Here is a 21,761-nt window from a genome sequence, read left to right as displayed (position 1 = left end):
GCACTGCCTGATAGAGAGTTGCTAAGTAAGCAATCTGTGCCTGACCAAGATCATCTACCCAATGTGGCCCACCTTGCATGAATGCCTGCTACATGCATCAGCAGGTGTAGAGGCACTTGTGGGCTTAGCAAAACTCAAGCGAAGGCTGCGAAACACTGAACCGAAATGTTAATGTAGAAAATGATACCGTCATAACTCATAAACCTCCCAAATGAAAAATTGGCATACAAAATCTTAGACATTCCATGATATAAAGATCATTAGAGGAAACCCTTTCATTTGCAATACTCAATTGCTCCATCAAACATCTCTAGAGGAAACCCTTTCGTTTGCAGCACTCAATTGCTCCATCAAACATCTCTTCAAGTCCATATTTGAACTTAAATCCCAATTCAAACAGCTTCTTTGAAGATAGGTGAACGGGCTCTTCCTTTTCCATCTCACTCAATATACTAACAAAATCAAACAACATCAAGATCACCCAGTTCAGAGAATAGAGAAAAGAAGAAGGAAGAAAACAAAATATGGCCCCATATCATTGGTCTGCGGCTTCACACAGTGGATCGAGGATGTGCCAAAATATCCCTGATAAGACAATACTAACCTTTCCTTCTGTGGCCTACGAATAGGCAGTTGAGAAAAGAAAAACAGCATCAGTTCACATTCAACTTAAGAAAAAAAGGGTGGCTAGGATCTTTGAATCTAGGAGAATTTGGAGCATGTTCCATCCACATTGGGACACGCAACAGACCAACGACCTGGATTACTGAACAATGGGTCAACAGACCAGATGGGAAGGAAAATGGGAACTTACTCCATAGGCATTTGAAATTCTGGAAACCTGTTGCTGAGAAACTCGGCCAAGGTATGGATGGTGGTATCATTAGAAGAACAAATGTACCTTCCCTTTGCTTGTTCACACTCCAATAAGAATATGTGTGCCGATGCTAAGTCGTCGATGTGTACAAACTGCATCTGCTTCAAGACCTTGCACTGCTCACGATCGCCTGAAATGTTCCGAAACTTTAGAGATGTGGACCCCACCGGTGTGTATCCACTTACAATTGACAGATTTGGACATCACAATCAGGATCTTGGGCGAGCCCTGAGATCACGTTGACACGCCTGGCCACCCAAGGGTCAATAGTCCCAGTTTAATGGATATGATGAAATGAATCTATGGCTGGGATCAATTAATGATTTATGTGGGGGCCATGCCTATTTGGTTGACAACTTGAATTAGATTAATCCATGAGATATGTCCAACATCACATTTTTGAACCTTTGGTTGTTTAAGGGCTGGACCCACTGAACAGTATGGGTGGCAATGGGTCTAGTCGACCTACATGTCGATTGCTCCAACTGGCATGTGAGGCATGTTCGACCAGGCGAAATGGGTGGCAGGTTAGTCTCGGGCTAGAAATGAGACCCGTTTAAGTAAATGGATGCAGCTTGGGTCGAACCCTACACGCCCCGACCTGCCTACATAGGTTATCAATGGGTTGCTTACTGTCATTTACTCCATTCTTAAAACTGAGTTGGGTTTGGATTGGGCCAGTCGAACCCGAAACATTTACATCGATGTGATTTTCTAGCTTTGATCCGTTCACAGTTCAATCCTGGCCATCCAAATGATACATCCCACTATGGACAGAGCATAGCTAGAAAATCAGACTTATGGTGGATAACAAATGGACCATGTTGCACAATCCAATCCATCCAAACGAGGGCCCACTGTAGGTGGGCCATAAAGGACCGTTTGATGGCCATTGAATGGGTGGGCAGTTGAGCTGAAAAAGAGTCATCCATCCAGCTTCAACCAACAAATGCCCACTAATCACAGACAAATCAGAACCGTCCAATCATTCTGATCTTCCATCCCTACACCAATGACAGTGGAGCCTACAGTTTGGACGGTTTGGATTCATTCCTCTTAACCCACAGACACAGAGACACCATAAAAGAAGAAGAGAACGCAGCAGCACGTACCCCGGATCAAAGCCATGCTTGTAGCGAAACATCCAGGATAGTGGGCCACAAGGAAGGGCCCCACAACAGAAGAGGGCGCCACCGTAACAAGATCCACCCCATTTTCTTCTGCAAATTCCAGAGCTGCCTTCTCAGTCAAAGTCTTCGAAATGAAGTAGGATTTTATAGGAACGTCCTGAGCCCTACAGAACTGCACGTCCGTCCAAACGCTTTCATCCATCTCCTTCAGATCCTGGCCGTTGAATGCGACTGCACTGGCAGACGAAGTGTATACTACTCGTTTCACCGTCTTCGAATCCATGCATGCTCTGAGAATCCCACGCATGCCTTCCAATGCCGGTTTTATGACCATGCTTTCAGGATCTTCAGCGTCGAAGAGGATTGGATGGGCGGTATGGAAGACCCCGATGCAACCGTCGATTGCCGCTTCAAAGTTGTCTGGACGGCTGAGATCGGCGTCGAAGATTTCGAGGTTCTCGGATGCGTTTGGAAGGGCTTTTAGATGTGTGGTGTCTTCTTTGAATTCTGGTTTTCGGAGGGAAGAAACGGGTAATACACACATGCTAACTCATCGCGATTCACGGTCCAGAGTGTATCATCACTCACTGAGGCCCATATGCTGACTCATCCGATGATCGAGCCGTACTGTAGTCGATCTATGTTATACAATCGACATAAGAAAATTATACCGGATGGATGATTGTGACCATTACCTTCTGTAGATGAAAATATAACAATGAAAGAACTTTCAATGGGTTACATTCAACTCTAAAAATCAAAGGCTATGATCATCTACTAAGAGTGATTATGGGAAAATTGATTATTCACTTCCGTAAGGAGAATATGGACGGTTCGAATCATCTGAAAACTCAACATGTGAGGCCCAGTCGGTAGCGACACACACGCGTGATCCTGAGTCGCGACGGAGACAAAACGAACTCTTAAAAAAAAAAAAAAAAAAAAACTTGGGCGTCTCATGCGCGAGTGACCAGAGGCCTTTGCTTGGTAAAAGTTGCGCCCATGGTCCAGTGATCTACAGATCTAGACCATCAAACCATACCTTCAAAATCCGGCTACCGTCTAAATTAAATGGCTAGAGATCGGATGGCTGAGAAGATTAATTTTATATCCTACTCTTTCTAGTAGCCGTAGAGGGGATAAAAATATTTATCTACTATCCATAGCCGCTGGATTCATTCATTTCCGTGCTCTGAATCCTACAGCATTTATTGGCAGTCAGGATGATCGGCTTATCGTGAATTCCGGATTGTAGCTTATCCAGGCCAGGGCAGTTCAGATCATCAATCCATCTATGCGTACGGACTCCAATGATCTTTCACGTGCTGGAGCGACGATCAGATAACCTCGGCCAAACGAGGACTTATGGTGCGTAGGTGATCCATCGTGTGGCCCATCACACTAATTGCTTGGATCATCAAAATGTAGCGCCCCTCTCTTACAAACAGAGGCCCGAACATACAATACAATCTGTGGAGATTTTGCAGCGGGATTCACTCCAACACTGTCGGTTAATCTTAAGAAACAATGCCATGTGTGGGGGCACTGTGACGTTTGCAAGAAATCCAATCCATCCATCATGCGTCCCCTCATTTTCTCCTCGCACCCAAAAATCAGGCCGATGCAATAGTCAGGTGGGCCACACATCCACCGTTAAAAATTATCTAGATTATTTGTGGGACTGACCGGATTTTTATATGCCATCCAACCCATTCATAGATCTGTGGGATCTGATCTATATGCGGAATAGGCCCACGGATCTGTCTGTGCATGGGACATGGCGATCAGGGGTCGGATAGCTTACCTAGCTGAGACGCCGCCATGGAAGCCGGATAAGAATACCAGAAAACCTGTAGAGCTTAGGATCTTCCTCTCCTTCACACCCTTTCTGCAAATCAGTAGATGAGACTCGAATTTATGCTATGGTGTAGGATTGGGGACCCAGCTCTCTTTTATAGAGTCTGTGGAGAGGGAGTTTGAAACCCATCACAACTCTCTCTCCCATGCTCCACGTTGTGGCATCTTAGTTCAACTTAAACTGCTGTCTGCGTAAGACAGCTATAGCATTCCAGCCCTAGTACGCAGAGCTGCGCAGATAGACTGCGCAGCGCATCACCTGAAGTGGGGCCCACTGGTCTACTCAATCATCCAGTCCAACTGTATAACAATCCAGACCGTTGATCAGTGAGGCCCACTAAATAGAGTTCTTACATTCTCCCACTTGGGCCTCATTGAGCAACGTCAATGATAGTCACATATATAATAATTTTGTAAACAAGTTTTGATATATTTTTTTAAAAATATCTAAATGGTTAACCAATGAAAACAGTTGGACAATATGAGTAATGCTATTCAATCTGGTCAATCAAAACAGTTAGTATCGAAACGCGGTAGTCATCACAACATTTAATTTAGGCGAAGTGAGTCTAAGCGCGATCACAAATACTTTCAATCTTAACGACATAGATCATGAACTAGGAAATGTGGTATAAGGATTACACATTTTAGTGTGATAATATGTGCCTATCCTTAAGAGGTCCTGAACCTTTTTTATGTCTCCAACGAGACACAACTGTAGTTCCACTTATTCAAAATTTGCGCATATATATAAATAAGCAGAAATAAATCTTTATATCAAAATCATCCAAACAAACTGTATAAAATGAGATCTCTAAGTGTCTGTGAAAATCAAAGTACGCTCAACTCCCACTAACTGAAAACATCTGTGGGATCAATGACTCCCATGGATGTTACATGCTCCTGAAATGGCGTGATAGGGAGCCCTTTAGTGAGCGGATCTGCAATCATCTGCTTAGTGCCGATGAATTCCACGGACACTTGATGATTCTGAACCCTTTCCTTTACAATAAGATACTTGATGTCGATATGCTTCGACCTTGACGAATGCTTGTTGTTACTAGAGAAGGAAATAGCAGCCGAATTATCACAAGATATTCTCAATGGTTTCGGGATATGCTCCAATATCCGCAAACCCGAGAAGAAACTTTGTAACCATAGTGCCTGATTAGATGCCTCATGACAAACAATAAATTCATCTTCCATAGTGGATGAGGCTTTGGTAGATTGTTTCATGCTTTTCCACGACAGTCTCTCCCACCGTCATGAAGATGTATCCTGAAGTAGACTTCTTAGTATCAACGCAGCCTGCGAAGTCTGCATCTGAATATCCGATCAACTCTAACTGATCAGACCTTCTGTATGTGAGTCCGAAGTCTTTTGTTCTCTGAAGATACCGTAATACTTTCTTTGCAGCTATCCAATGTTGCATTCCTGGATTAGATAGATATCTTCCCAACATTCCAGTGACAAAGGCAATGTCCGGTCGCGTACAGACTTGAGCATACATGATGCTCCCTACTACTGATGCGCACGAAAATTCTTTCATTCGATTCTTTTCTAAATCATTCTTTGGACACTGAAATAAACCAAATTTGTCGCCCTTCACAATGGGGGACTTTCCTGAAGCATAATTTTGCATGCCATACCTTTCGAGTACCCTAGCAATATAGGTCCTCTGTGATAAGTTGAGCAGTCCAAGTGTTCTGTCACGGCGAATCTCAATGCCAATGACGTAAGAAGCTTCACCAAGGTCTTTCATTTCAAACTTTTGAGATAAAAATTTCTTGGTGTCGCTCAACATCCTGGTATCACTGCTAGCTAACAGAATGTCATCAACATACAAAATCATCATAACGAACTTACTCCCACTGGTTTTAATGTAGATGCATTCATCTGCAGTGTTTTCTACAAAGCCATATGAAGAAATGACTTCATGAAACTTAAGGTACCACTGCCGCGATGCCTGTTTCAACCCATAGATGGACTTCTTAAGTTTGCAAACCAAATGTTCTGCGCCAGTAGCTACAAAACCTTCGGGCTGCAACATGTACACATTCTCATTTAGATCCCCATTGAGAAATACAGTCTTTACATCCATCTGATGTAACTCTAAATCCATATGAGCTACAAGAGCCATTATGATCCTGAATGAGTCTTTCTTTGATACTGGTGAGAAAGTCTCCTTAAAGTCAATGCCCTCACGTTGGTTAAAACCCTTGGCAACAAGTCTGGCTTTATATCGTTCGACATTACCTTTGGAGTCCCGTTTGGTTTTAAATATCCATTTACAACCAATCGGCCTTATTCCAATGGGTAACTCTATAAGATCACATACTTTATTGTCCTGCATGGATTTTCAACTCATCTTTCATAGTATTAAACCAATGAGAAGGATCATCACTTTGTTTGACTTGTGTAAAGGATTCAGGATCCTTTTCCACCCCTATGTTAAAGTCGTGTTCCTGTAAGTAAATAATACAATCGTCTCGATTTACAGGCCTTCTCCCTCTTTCAGATCTTCTTAATGGTTCAGCTTGTTGGGTCTGATCTTGATTTTCCTCATCAGTGGTTTGTATATGAGGTTTTACGTGGTGCTCTGCAGTGACTGCAGAATCGACTACATCATTAATGTCCACGTGATCTAGATTGACTATGACAGGAGTCGCAGTCCTTTGTTCCTCAAATACAAAATTTGTTATGTCCGTGCTCCCCCTGTTTTCAGTGTCCTCTGAATCTGGCATTCCCAGTCTCAACAATCCCGATGGAGTGGGAAGGACGGTAGAATCGATAGCCTTTTGATCTTTCGGGTATCCAATGAAGAAACAACTTATGGTTCGGATCAAGCTTCTTTTCATGCGGATTATAAATTTTGGCCTCAGCAGGACAACCCCAAACATGTAGATATCGGAGACTTGGTTTTCTCCCATTCCACAACTCAAAAGGAGTTTTGCTTACTGCTTTGCTGGGAACCCTGTTTAATATATGAACTGCGGTTTTGATCGCATCACCCCACAGAGATTCTGGTAATGTTGAATTGCTGACCATACTTCGCACCATATCCATAAGGGTGCGATTACGTCTTTCAACAACTCCATTCTGCTCTTGAGTACCAGGCATAGTGTACTGAGCAACAATGCCACAATCCTGTAGGTATTTAGCGAATGGCCCTGGATTGCGTCCTGATTCGTCATATCTGCCATAGTATTCACCACCACGGTCAGATCTGACAACTTTAATTCTCTTATCGAGTTGATTTTCAACCTCGGCTTTATAGATTTTAAAAGCATCCAGGGCATCTGATTTCTCACTGATAAGGTATAGGTACCCAAAGCGAGAGTAGTCATCTATAAAGGTAATGAAATATTTGTGGCCACTCCATGAGGCTGTAGGGAATGGTCCACAGATATCTGTATGTATAACCTCTAATAGATCTACACTCCTGGTTGCACCTTTCTTTCTCGTTCTAGTCTGTTTGCCTTTTATGCAATCAATGCATACTTTATAATCAGAAAAGTCTAGAGAATGCAAAATTCCTTCTCGCACAAGCCTGTCTAATCTCTCACGAGATATATGGCATAGTCGCCTGTGCCACAACATGGAGGAATTCTCATAGTCTAGTCTTCGCTTAGATCCCACTACATTTCTATGCAAGGTATTAATATTATAGACGTGAGAGGCAATCAAGTCTAACTGGTATAAGTTGTTTACTAAAGAGCCGGTTCCAACTTTAATTGAATTAAAGTAAATACTAAAACTTTTATTTCCAAAGTGGAACGAATATCCCAACTTATCCAAACAGGAAATTGAAACTAAATTGCGCCTTATAGACGGCACACAGAATGTATTAACTAAATTCAAAAAATGACCAGACTTCAACTTAAGCCTATAGACTCCTATTGCCTCCACGTCAACTTTGACACCATTGCCTACGTATACTGAGCGCTCCGCATCAGTTGGTGGCCTGGCCTGTAGTAATTCCTGCATAGAAGTGCATATGTGAATAGTAGTTCCTGAATCTATCCACCAGGAATCTACTGACACATCGGTCAGATTAGATTCAAAACAGACAAGAACAGAATGATTACCTTTCTTTATGAGCCAATCCTTAAAACCTTCGCAGTCTTTCTTTAGATGACCCGTCTTTTTACAAAAAAAGCACGGTTTGCCTTTAACCCGTTTGCGTTTAGATCCATTTCCAGATTGATTCTCATGGTTTCCAGATGGAGGACCAGAGAATCCATTATTAGAACCTTGTTTCCTCTTCCTTCTACCTTTATTCCCCTGCCCATGCCCTTGTCCTGAAGTCACCATATTAACATTTTGAACTTTTATCATCTGTCTGATCCTGTCTTCTTCTTGGACGCACTGAGTGATGAGTTCATCCAATGTCCACATGTCCTTCAGAGTGTTATAGTTTACCAGGAACGTGCCGAATTGGGGAGGTAGGTTGTTCATGATCAAATGAACCAGTTGATCATCAGTGAGTACAAGCCCTAGAGCACGGATCTTAGAAACGACTTCGATCTGCTCTACAATGTATTCACGGATGTTGCCTTTTCCATCGTAGGACGAACGAGTCAATTTATTCAGAAGAATGCCCACTTCAGATTTATCAGATTTCTTGAATCGTTTTCCCATTTCGATCAGGAAAACTTTAGCCTTATCTGTTTCAGGCATGGCACCCTTCATCGATTCAGAAATTGAATATTTAATGACTTTCAGGCATGTATCATTTGATCTAAACCATGCAACCCATCGATTATATTCAGCTTCAGTCGCATTATCAGATGGCTTTGGCGGTTCTGGTGTTATCAGGGCAAGATCTAATTGAAGACAACCCAGTACAACTTCATTGGCGTTCTTCCATTGAGTATAATTAGATCCATTTAAGGCAGGGACTTGATGCGTATTAGTTGGAATTGAGACTGAAATATAATAGATACACATATACTCACATTAGTTCATTATTTCACAAAACAGTTTAGTAAACAAAATATCAGGCAAAGATAACTGATTCAGTTGCTAAGGGAGGCATCAACTGAATCATCTAGGATGACGATGGGCCCAACCATCTCATCCTAGTGAGAATCTGTTACATCATCATCATTCCTCCTATGGGTGGTAATGACAACATGTTAGTAATCCTCCTAAATATGAAGCTAAGTGATGTCAGTGATGTAAATCTGAGACACTCAACACCTGTGGGTGAGATGAGTCTTTCAGCTTTACATTACCTACACCATTTACTCCACCCGTTCACTTGACTGCCAAACGGTGATCGTCTGTGTTTTCGTTACCGTACGCATGAAAAAGTGAACGCAACTGTATGCAATCTTTCTAATCCCAATGTTACAAGTCTGTACTTGTAAAGTTTTCATCGATTGAGGTCACTATGGTGGCTAACACAACCAAATCCAAAACTACAAATATAGACTTTAAGATTGCTATTATAATCTTGCCTCTCTATGGATTATTTCTTAATTAGTCCGATGCGGTCCATAAGTTAGTTGATACTAACCTTTTTGGAAATAAAGGGACCTTAAGTGAAACATATAAATAGGTTTTACACCTTACTTTCCAACGGTCCATATCAATACTTAAATATGGGTGATGGGCAAATAATAGGGCCTAATCAGGACTCATTTGATCTGTACTTGTTCAAATGAGCATGATTAAATCGAGCTCTTGACATTCTAATAATGGACCGATATTATGGATTGAATAAATTTGATGGGTAGATCTGTGTATGGCCGTCCATAAGTTTGAATAGATGAGTTAAAAGTCAGATGAAAGTTCCTGATCAAACTAATAAACGGTCAGATCATAATAAATGGTCCCTATCCTCCTGAATGAGTTAGATCATACGCTCATGATTGAACCCATATATGGTCCAGGCCAAAAATAAAAAATAAAATTATACCAGAATGATATCAAGTGGACCGGATTATCGAACCAATGGGCCTTGAATGATGTCAGGGCCCACTAAGAGAAATATTGGATAATAGAAAATCTGGTTCGGGTCCTGAATTGCAGACCCGACTATCATTCAATCGGGTCCGCAAACCCGTCACCCAAAAAAACTCGGGTAGGTAAAATCCCTGCCGCTAATGCTTCCGTTTGGAAACAAAACAGCTGCTGTTGCTGTTTCTGTTCGAAAAAAAAATAGCCGCTGCTGCTGCTCGCCGTAGTTTCGAAAACGAGTTTTGTGCTACTCCTGAGAGACGAACTGCAATCGCGGCCAGAATCTGGTGGCTAAATCCATAAGCCGCACGAGTATTGCCGTTGTCTGAGAAGATTAGATCCAGGAAGGTGGCCGTGATCAATGGCAGCAACACCCAGCCTCTGAACGAAGGATCGGAAGGCCACAAAACACGATGTTGATGGCTGACGGAGATAGGACGAGACCATCAAGAGCCTTGGATGAAAGGGTCATGATCAGAAAAGGTGGCCGAATCTCCGGTATCCATCGGGCGTTGTCGTCAGGCATGGCTAGCTTCATGGATGATATAGGTAAGGATTGAGAGACAAAACCCTAACAGTTGGTTTGGGAATCAAAATCCCAAACGGTTTGTCTGGATTTGGGGTTTTGGATCCAAAAAAAAAAAATCCCTAATTAAAACTGGATTTAGGGTAATGGAACTGAAATCCCCAATATGGGAATTGGGATTCGAAATTCCTATATATTTGATTTCTGATTTCAGGGAAAAATCACTAATTCTCTGATTTGGGGATTTCGAAATTGATAAACCCTAATTTCACAATTTGGGGATTGAAATTCCTAATTCCTAATTTCGAAAAACTGAAATCCCTAAATTTCGAAATCTGGATTTGGGGATTAAAATCCAAAATCCCTAATCTCTGAATTTGGGTTTGAAATCCGAAATCCCTAATATAAGCTGGATTTTGGGGTTATTAGACTGAAATCCCCAATTTTGAGATATGGGATTCGAAAAACCCTAATTTAATATTACTGTATTCAGGGATTCGGATATCCCTAATTAACTTAATGAATCTGTATCTGAAACAGATGAATTTGATCATCCATTCCTATGCACAGATAGCTCTGATACCAAATGTGGGATCTGATCTATATGCGGAATAGGCCCACGGATCTGTCTGTGCATGGGACATGGCGATCAGGGGTCGGATAGCTTACCTAGCTGAGACGCCGCCATGAAAGCCGGATAAGAATACCAGAAAACCTGTAGAGCTTAGGATCTTCCTCTCCTTCACACCCTTTCTGCAAATCAGTAGATGGGACTCGAATTTATGCTATGGTGTAGGATTGGGGACCCAGCTCTCTTTTATAGAGTCTGTGGAGAGGGAGTTTGAAACCCATCACAACTCTCTCTCCCATGCTCCACGTTGTGGCATCCTAGTTCAACTCAAACTGCTGTCTGCGTAAGACAGCTATAGCATTCCAGCCCTAGTACGCAGAGCTACGCAGATAGACTGCGTAGCGCATCACCTGAAGTGGGGCCCACTGGTCTACTCAATCATCCAGTCCAACTGTATAACAATCCAGACCGTTGATCAGTGAGGCCCACTAAATAGAGTTCTTACAAGATCAGCCTATTCCAAAACTCAGGTGGCTCACACCTTCTGATTTTAGAAGTTTTAGGCATGATTTTACATGGTGAGGCCCACCTGAGTTTGGGTCTTGCTGATTTTTAGGTGCGAATGATAACATGCTGAACGGACTAGATGTCATGAAAACATGTGGGCCCACATATCACATTGCGGGTTAAGCTTTAACCTACAATGCTTTGTAATGGATTCTCCCTCATTTTGATTTTTAACGGTGGCCATAGAGACTGAAGAGGTTCCAAACCCTCGTTGATGACACGCGCCAGCGAGTAGTGTGGCTCGGTCGAATATACACGCAGCCATCACCATCGCCGGTCGTGGATCAACGTGAAGGGCAAAAATGGAACCTAAAAAGAGAGTTTACCAACGCCAAATGCACGCGCGCGAGTGAGACGGAGAGGGGCAACTTCGATTGTGATAGATTCAAGATCCCTTAATTGCGCGGCGCGCCACGCATCACCGACCTCGTGGTGGGTTGACGTCAGCTCCACCATTATGTATGTATCATATCCATCCATTTTCCCATGAAAGTGGCAAGCCCCCTCCAAGAACCTCACTCTCGCCGGTACTACTAACGAACTGTAAGAGCGATGGAGACGTACTTGGGTCGGATCTGACCGTCGCTCTGACCGAGTAGCCATGCTGGAGAAGCCTCATGATGAGGTGCGAAGCGAAGTAGCCAGCTCCGCCCGTCACACATACCTTCCCTTTCTTGCTTCCTTCCATCTCCGTTTTCCTTTCCTTTCCCTTCCCTTCCCTTCCCTCAAAGAAATATACGAAAGAGTAAATGCGGGTGGGTTTGGTACGAGGTTGATGCTTCAATTCCAATTTAATGATACACCGCGTAATATGAATGCCAATTTCCTACAGCGGCTGTTTTGGGAGCACGGATCACAACGGAAGCGGATTGGTTGTTGTACCACGCACTAGCGATCTAGCTGTGTGTTGACGTCAGCAAGTACTTTGGTTCACATCATGAGGTATTTGTTATATCCAAACGGTCCATCCATTTTGCAAGCTATTAGTAAGGCCTGATCCGAAAAATAAGACAGATCTAATTATCAAGTGGACCACACTACAAAAATCAGCAGGGGATTGAACGTCTACCATTGAAACCCTTTTGGGGTTACATAAGTTTTGGATCAATATGATATTTGTTTTTCCTCTTCATTCATTCAGGTCTTTTTGACCTTACGAAAAGATTTGGATGGACAATAAACCTTTTTAGTGGGCCATATGGATGTTTTAACATTGAAAATCATTATCCTCGCCGCTGTTTTTGGTGGGTCCATTTGAGCTTTGGATATTGTTATTTTTTTCTAATACTCTAAAATAATCTCAAAAAATGGATTAACGGTGTGGATATAATAAATACATTAGGGGCATGTAACTTTTATATCCTTTGAACCGTTCGTACATCTCGAATCTCGAGGAGCGTAGTCGTATTCACACCATACATATCTACACCAGCTGTATAGCTGGTGTGATATCCAAACCGTCCATCTATTTTGCGAGCTCGTCATAAAGCTTGAGACAAAAAATAAAACATATCTAACAATCAAGTGGACTACATTGAAAGAAGCAGTGGGAGATTGAACGTCTGCCATTGAAACCCTTTTGGGGTTCAAAAAAAGTTTTGGATTTTTCCTCTTCATACGGGTCTTTGTGATCTTATGAACAGATTGGATGGAAAATAAACGTTATGGTGGGCCCTATGAAAATTTTAAAGGTGAAAATCATAATCTCGACTGCCATTTGTGGTGTGGCCAATTGATCTTTAGATATGATTCAGTTATTGGATGATCTTGAAAAATTGATGAACAGTGTGGATATAATAAATACATCATTGTGGGGCCACGTAACTTTAATCTCCTATGAACGGTTTGTACAACTTGGAGATCAAGGAGCGTCAACTGACAGTGTTTATACTGACAGGCTGGCCAAAAAACTAAAAAAGAAATTTCCTCACTCTTGCTCTCGTGGTAGACTCTCAGGCGTTTCAACACCCGGTCAAGGGTTTCAGTATCCATAGGTTGTGTAATCCCACTACTCCGTGAGTGCGTGGGGTCTGTGTGCGTGGGTAAAAAAAATAAAATAAATAAATAATCAAGGAGCGTAAACGCTCGTCTTCGCCCGACAAGCACCTACACCAGCTATATACTTCCAAATATGAGGTGGCATGGACGCGGATTGCGTCCTACCCTAGGCAGGGCTCTGTGGGGGCCACCGTGATGTCAGTGTTTTATCCACGCTGTTCATCAATTTTCTCAGATAATTTTAAATTATTAGCCAAAAAATGAGGCAGATAAAAGGATTAAGTGAACCACAAAGTTGGGATTGAACATCCACCATTAAAACTTCTTGGGAGCTGGAGAAGTTCCTGATCAAGTTGATATTTGTTTTTTCACTTCATCCACATCTACATGACCTTATGAATATTTTGGATGGTAAAAACATCACGCTGGGCGCCCTTAGAAAGGTTTTAACAGTGGGTATTATTATCACTGCAGCTTCTTTTGGTGTGGTCCATTGGAGCTGTGGAACTGTTTCATTTTTCCTATAATAGCTTAAAATGATCTAAGAAAAGCGATTAAAGTTGTGGATAAAATACTTATATCACAGTGGGCCCCACATAGGTGGCATAGAGTTTACATGTGAAAAGTCGGTCATCATTTATATCATTTACAGGGCGACTCATGTGCTCATGATGCATGACATCCATTTAGTGCATCTGTTTTAAGGGGCTTGGATGCTATCATGACATATATCTAAAATTCAAGTGTGCCACCTTTTGTTTTTTTTAGGTCTTAAATCAATTTAGAGACTGAATTTGTCAATGCCATCGACGGCACCGTCCATTGAGAAATTTGGTTTTGCTGTAATTGGTTGTTGGACTATTTGATTACGTTTTTTTTTTAACACACGCGTGCATACACCCCCACACACTCACACCATAGTGGGGTTTCACAACCGACGGGTACTTGAATCCTCAAACAGGTGGTGAAACTCCTGAGAATCTGCCACCGGATTAAGAGCGAGGACCCATTTGGGTACATGTTCGATGCCAATGACACCCATCAAAGAATAATAGAAAAAATTTGATTTTTTATGTTTTGTTTTTAAATTGCTTTGGTGCTTGTTCGATGCTACCGATGGTCTGCTGATAAACCCATCGAAGGTCTCATCAAGCGAATTGCAAATTTTACATAGATTTCTGTACCTGCAAAATTTATTTCCAATTTTATTTAAAATTCTTCCCATAACTATAAATATGGGTGAAAATAAAAAATAAGATGTTTATGTAGTGCTTGCTTGGTGCGGTTGAATTACTTTATTTAATTCATCTACGTGTGCTTCTGACGTTGGACACAGGAAAACATTGACGAGGTGAGCACCTTTGTCTCATTATCTCTCAGCATTGGGTCCCATTTCCTCTAATTTCTCGTCGTTTTTTTTTCCGCTTTCGTTATTCTCTGCGACACTCACACGCTTAGTGAGTTGTACGTGCCATTTCCGTAGCATTATCGTTCCCATTGACTGGAGGGTCTCACGTGATCTTACTCGTACGCACCACATGTGCGAAGCAGCAGCAGACATGGCGATTCCATAGCATGCATACTCGCTCCTATTGACCGGAAAGTCGCTCGTGATCTTACTCGCCCTTAACCACATGTCAGAAGAAGCAGTAGACAGTATAATTCCCTTGAATACTTAAAAGTTAATCGTTCCTATCTACTGGAGGTTCGCACGTGATCCTGCTCGCACGTACCACATGCTCAAAGAAGCAGCGGTCAGGATAACCTTCTTGGACTGTGTTATGGTTGCTTGGTGAGAATATCCACTTGAATTTTAATCCATTTGTACATGCCAATGTGCACGTGCGAGATCAGAGTCATTCATCACGTGGTTCCTACCGTGAGTATTTCTGGCCCAAATATCAAGCCACAGTTCACTACGTAGATGATTAAGAACATCTGATCGGTGTGGCTCTTAGCTGACCCGATGATTGGACCGTCTAGATCAACTCGAAGAGATCAATCAAAGATTTATCAATGTCACATGGAGAGTTTTTTGGACTATGGTCCATCCAGGTGGGCCCACCGGGTTAGCAGTCTGGATCACCAGATCATTGGCCCATTTGTAAAAAAAGATGGTCAAAGGATGCTATAGGGTCCTGTAGTTTCTCATACGTAGGGTCTTGATCCGGTGCGAAACATGCGGTGGGAAGGTTATAAGGTCCCGCACTGCACGTTTAGACATTAGATCCACACGCATTGGAGACGTGGGATGGGACCTGTTAGCTCTCTCTCCACCGTACACGGTTCTGATTGCTATGTCCCCTTGCCACGTGTACGGTCAGGAGAGCGCTCCATCTCGGTCTTCATGGTGTGGTCTCCGTGAATCCCAGTCCCTCAGAAAAAAACGCCAGAAAACTCGATGGCGAGCGGAGTACATTTGACTGTGTTCATTTACATAGGACCGGAATCCTCTATGATGTGTGCATGCCATTCACTCCGTCCATCAGTTCAGTCACCTCATTTTAGGACCTGACCTAAAAAATCAGATAGATTGAAAACTCAGGTGGGCCACACCACTAGTAAAAGTATGGATGAGGACGCACACCACAATTACTCGTGATTTTAAATACTTACTGCTTGAGTTTAGCATACATATTATTTTTGTTAAATACCGATGGACGGGCTGGATTTTAAACAAATATTCTGGTAAGCCCTAGAGAAGTTGGGTGGTAGTACACTCTCTTTTTACAAAAAGCAGTATAGAGAGTCTAAAAGGACTCTTTTTTTCCATTTTATTTTTCTCTTATTAAAACTCCAAAAACACCCAGACTCATCAGGTGGTGAACACGAATATGTCCTGGCTGAGAAATCAAGCTCTTATGGCTGGCATCCTTCTTACTAACCGTCCATTTCTTTCACATGCACATGGCCCACCTGAGGATAATTGATGGCTCGCTCTCTCACGCGCAATGTATGGGCATGTCGCTCCTTAATTAACCCATGTCAAGGACCTTGGGGTGAGTGAGTATCCACGTTAAAGGAACCTCATCTGGGGAGTGGAAGTGCCACGCACAGCCACCTCCCCCGTGGTTGGTTGCAGAAAATATCATTTGTTAGGTATGATCTGTGGTTGGGAGCTATGTCAACGTGGATATGGTCATATGTTTCTTTTTCCTACGGTTTTTAAAAGCCGAGAAATGTGACAAGGTGTTGATTTCAAGTTCCACCTTGACTGGGATTCGGTAGGGAAACTGACCTCGGTGTTGGTCATAGCTCCATGACCTCAATAACCATGTTTGTGTTTTATCCACGCCGTCCATCCATTTTTCTAGCTTATATTTGTGCATCGTTCTAAAAATGAGGTAAATCCAAAGCTCAAGTCAACCACACTGTAGGAAACCATGGAGATTAAATGCTTACTATTGAAAATTTCTTATGAGTCACGGAAGTTTTGGATCAAGCTGAATTTTTTTTTGAAAACCTTCATCCAGGTTTTCGTGACTTTATGAATAGGTAGGAGGGCAAATAACTAGAAAGATTTCAACAGTAGGTGTCACTATCCACTCGGCTTCTTGTGGTGTGGTCCACTTGAGCTTTGGATCTGACTCATTTTTGGGTTAACATCCTCAAATGTGCTCTCAAAATGAATCGTACGGATAAAATACATACATTATAGTGGGGCCCATAGAGCTTTTCGTTGTATGGTATTTTGTTTTAATATAGTATTAAAATTTGAATTTTCAAATTTTCGGTAATATCCTTCCAATTTTGAAAAGTTGTAGTACTTTTGAATTGTAGGTTTTGTCACGAAACTATCTTGTATATAAGATAGTCTTTTGCTAGGGCTTGAGCCCCTTTTAGGGGCATGTGAATTTGGTCTGTGTAGGGGGGCTATGCCAATAGCTCTAATCTATGCCATCGACCACACGCCGAGCCGTGCCGAGCCAAGTCCGTGTCTATGTCCGTGTGCGTCTAGTTTAAATATACGAAAAATTCATCTCTTATAAAACGCTCTCGATATTCGGTTTTAAGCATTTTCTACTAAGTTCATCGCGAGTCAACTCAGACCTTTGGATTAAACTGCAAGTGGTTCGAGTCCGTGTACAGTGAGTGCACTGGGACCGGGTCATAATCATTGTATCCTGAGGTCGATTGCTTTGGAAACTGTTGCACTTGGGACGCTTCAAGGGGAGCAAATTCGATTTCAAGCCAAGTGACTCGATCCACGCCTCGACTCAATTCAATAAGTTCTTCTTTCTCAAAATTTATTTTCCTTTTTTTGTTTTCGATTTTAATAGTTTATTTAATTCAACCAAATATTCCAACAATCTTGAAATCGAATTCTTGAATTACATAGACTATGGCTACGGTAAGAGTTGCTTCTGTTGAGTTAGCCAAAATCGAACCGTTCTTGACAATCATTTAAATGGTGGAAAGCTACTGATGTTCGCTTTGACCACCCGAAAGTTTCATACATTTTATCTCGAATCATTTATTATAGATCCAACAAATCAAATCGAAGTAATGATGAAAATAATTGTAAAAATTATATTCTAAACTCTTTATCTAACGAACTAATGATGTGTATGCTTCTTATGTGTCTGCTAAAGACATATGAACTACTTTGGAAAAGAAATATATATTAGAAGATGCAGGCACTAAGAAACATGCAATTGCTAATTTCCTTCATTATGAAATGACAGATGATATACCTGTCACAAATCAGATTCACGATTTTCAAGTCTAGTTCACGAACTATCGACAGAAGGAATTAAGTTGGATGAAGGGTTTCTTTCAGGAGCACTAATAGAAAAGTTACCGCCCTCCTGGAAAGAATATAAGAATAGAATGAAACATAAAAAGAACGGTGTTTCTTTGGAAACCACTATCGTACACATACAAATAGAGGAGGCCAATAGAATCAGGGACCAAAAAGAAAATAAAAATGAGATAGATTCAAAGGCGAATATTGTGGAATCAAGTCGAACAAATAATAAGAAAAAGGGCAATTGTCATAACTGTGGCAAACCTGGACATTATGCAAATGAATGCAGGCTCAAAAAGAAGAATGCGAACAGTCAATTCAAGAAAAAGAGAAATACCTATAACTGTGGAAAGCTTGGGCATCATGTCAAAACCTGCAGCTTAAGAAAAATAAAGATAAGCCGCAGACTAATCTTACGGAAACAGGCAATGAGTCACATGCTAGTAGTTGTAGTATTAAAAGTCTTCCTTATAAACAACTTGGAGTGGGTACTGGAACTGGTGCAACTAGGCACGTGTGTAAGGATCGTAGCATGTTTACCTCCTACCAAGTATCAGGAGATGATGAACAGGTGTTCATGGGTAATGTTAGAACGTCTCCAGTTGTAGGGAAAGGGAAAGTACTTCTGAAACTCACTTCTGGAAAGACTCTAATGTTGAATGATGTCCTACATGTGCCTGACATTAGAAGAAACTTGGTCTCTGGTTCACTCCTCAATAAGGCTGATGTTAAGTTAGTATTTGATTCAGATAAACTTGTAATGACTAAAAATGGAACCTTTGTTGGTAAGGGATACTGTAGCGATAGTTTATTCATTATAAATGTATCCAATGATAATAATAAGAAGACATTCAGTTCTGTTTATATCGTTGAACCTTTTTATCTATGGCATAGTAGATTAGGTCATGTGAATATAGCATCTTTGAAGAAAATGAAAAGATTAGGTTTATTACCTAATATATCTAATGAAGAATTCGACAAATGTGAAACATGTGTCGAATCAAAATTCATTAGAAAACCCTTTAAACAAATAGAAAGATCATCTGTTCTATTAGAGTTAATACACAGTGACTTAGGTGATTTTAGAAATCATATGTCTAGAGGTGGAAAAAGATATTACATAACTGTTATACATGATTACTCTAGGTTCACTAGAGTCTATCTACTCTAGGAACAAAGATGAAGCTTTAGATGCTTTTTCTAAATACAAAATTGAAGTTGAAAATTAGTTAAATATAAAAATTAAAAGACTTAGAACAGATAGAGGAGGTGAATATGAATCTTCTCAATTTAGAGAATTATGTGAAAAGAATGGAATAGTTCACGAAACTACAGCTCCTTATACACCAGAACAGAATGGAATAGCAGAACGTAAGAATAGAACTCTAAAAGAGATGATGAATGCTATGTTAAATAGTTCAGGCTTACCCTCAAATATGTGGGGAGAAGCAATTCTATCTGCTTGTTATATTCTAAATAGGATTCCTTCTAAATCTTCTGAACAAACACCATATGAACTTTGGAAGAATCATGTTCCTAGTTATAAATATATTAAAGTGTGGGGGTGTCTTGCTAAAGTAGGATTACCTGAAACTAATAAAAGAAAATTAGGTCTTAAAACAACCGATTGTGTATTTATAGGTTACATGTAAAACAGTGCGGCCTACAGGTTTCTAGCTTTAAAATCTAAGGATAATATTCTAGATCCTAATACAATTATAGAAGCTAGGGATGCAGAGTTTTTTGAGAATGTATTCCCTATGAAATCTAAATCTATAGAAATAGAGGAAGTAAATGAATCAGATATTGCATCTACTAGTAAAAATGCATATGAGAAAGTAGTAGAAGAGATATAACCAAGAAAAAGTACTAGGGTTAGAAGAAAAACTAACCTAGGAGATGGTTTTTTCACTTTCTTAGTAGAAGATAATCCTACAACCTATATAGAAGCAATTAACTCTCCAGATGCAACCTTTTGGAAGGAAGCAATAAATGATGAGTTAGAATCTATTATATCTAATAACACTTGAGAAATTGTAGACCTACCACTTGAAAATAAACCAATAGGTTGTAAATGGGTGTTTAGAAAGAAACTAAAACCAGATGTAGACTAATTAAATCATTATATGGTTTAAAACAGGCTCCTAAACAATGGCATGAAAAGTTTGATAATGTTTTAAAATCAAATGGTTATCATATAAATGATGTAGATAGATGTGTATATAGTAAACACCAGATGGACGTTAAGACAGCTTTCCTAAATGGAGACTTAGAAGAAGAAATATATATGGAGTAACTTAAGGGTTATAAGATATCAGGTAAGGAAAATAAAGTATGTAGACTAATTAAATCACTATATGGTTTAAAATAAGCTCTTAAACAATGACATGAAAAATTTGATGGTATTTTAAAATCAAATGATTATCATATAAATGATGTAGATAGATGTGTATATAGTAAAATTTCTGAAAATGATTATGTTATTATATGCTTTTATGTTGATGACATGCTCATTTTTTGAACTAATATTAAATTAGTTAATGTAACTAAGAAATTCTTGTCATCTAAGTTTGACATAAAAGACTTAGGAGAGGCTAGTGTAATCTTGGATATTGAAGTAACTAGGAAAAATGATGTTAATATATTATCACAATCTCATTACATTGAGAAGATATTGAGAAAGTTTAATCATTTTAACTGTTTACTTGTCAGTTCTCCTTATGATTATAGTGTGACTCTCATAAAGAATACCGAAAATAGTGTGTCTTAATTGGAGTATTCCGAATAATTGGTAGCCTTATATATCTAACAAACTGCACTAGACCGGACATACCTTTTGCAGTAGGAAGGCTAAGTAGATATACACATAACCCTGAAAAGAGCATTGGAATGCTTTGTCAGGATTTTGAGATACCTAAAAGGCAGATAGCCTATGGTTTACATTATAATGATTTTCCTTGTATTAGAAGGATACGGTGATGCTAATTGGATCAGTGATTCAGATGAGACAAAATCCACGAGTGGATGTCTTCACTTTAGGTGGAGGAGCAGTCTTTTGGAAGTCTACCAAGCGGACATGTATCGCTCGGTCTACTATGGAATCCGAGTTTATTGCTTTAGAAAAGGTTGGATCAGAAGCCGAGTGGCTTAGAAATCTCTTAGGCGATATACCATTGTGGCCAAAGCATGTATCGGCCGTATCTATTCATTGTGACGGTCAAGCAGCTATAGCGAAAGCAAAGAGTAAAATATATAATGGAAAGAGCAGGCATATTAGACTCGAGACACAACATAGTGAAACATATGTTGCGTGATGGAGTCATATCTATTGACTTTGTGAGGTCGAAAAAATCTAGCAGATCCTCCGACCAAAGGACTATCTAAAATGTTAGTTAATGATATATCGAAGGGAATGGGGTGAGCCTAATATATGAGCTACGTCGTCAACCCAACCTATACAAGTAGAGATCCCATGAGATAGGTTTAATGGGTAAACAACAAGACACGAGGTAGACAATTGCACC

The 21,761-nt window shown here is 40.6% G+C and overlaps 1 protein-coding gene across 1 annotated transcript; it reads right to left on the bottom strand.

The window, feature by feature from the left end:
* Window positions 1–156: 156 nt before the first annotated feature.
* LOC131233642 (noscapine synthase SDR1-like) lies at window positions 157–12,237 on the bottom strand. The gene is made up of 4 exons (XM_058230428.1): window positions 12,057–12,237; window positions 1,990–2,514; window positions 815–1,007; window positions 157–452 (listed from the first exon to the last, which is right to left on the bottom strand). Exons 1-4 carry the CDS (start codon window positions 12,178–12,180, stop codon window positions 311–313), a joined length of 984 nt encoding a protein of 327 aa, XP_058086411.1. The 5' UTR covers window positions 12,181–12,237; the 3' UTR covers window positions 157–310.
* Between the last annotated feature and the right edge of the window lie 9,524 nt (window positions 12,238–21,761).

The sequence above is a fragment of the Magnolia sinica genome, chromosome 18, assembly GCF_029962835.1.
Source record: "Magnolia sinica isolate HGM2019 chromosome 18, MsV1, whole genome shotgun sequence".
NCBI lineage: Eukaryota > Viridiplantae > Streptophyta > Magnoliopsida > Magnoliales > Magnoliaceae > Magnolia > Magnolia sinica.
Note: the sequence above shows the minus strand (reverse complement) of the source record. Positions and strands in the feature narration are given on the sequence as shown.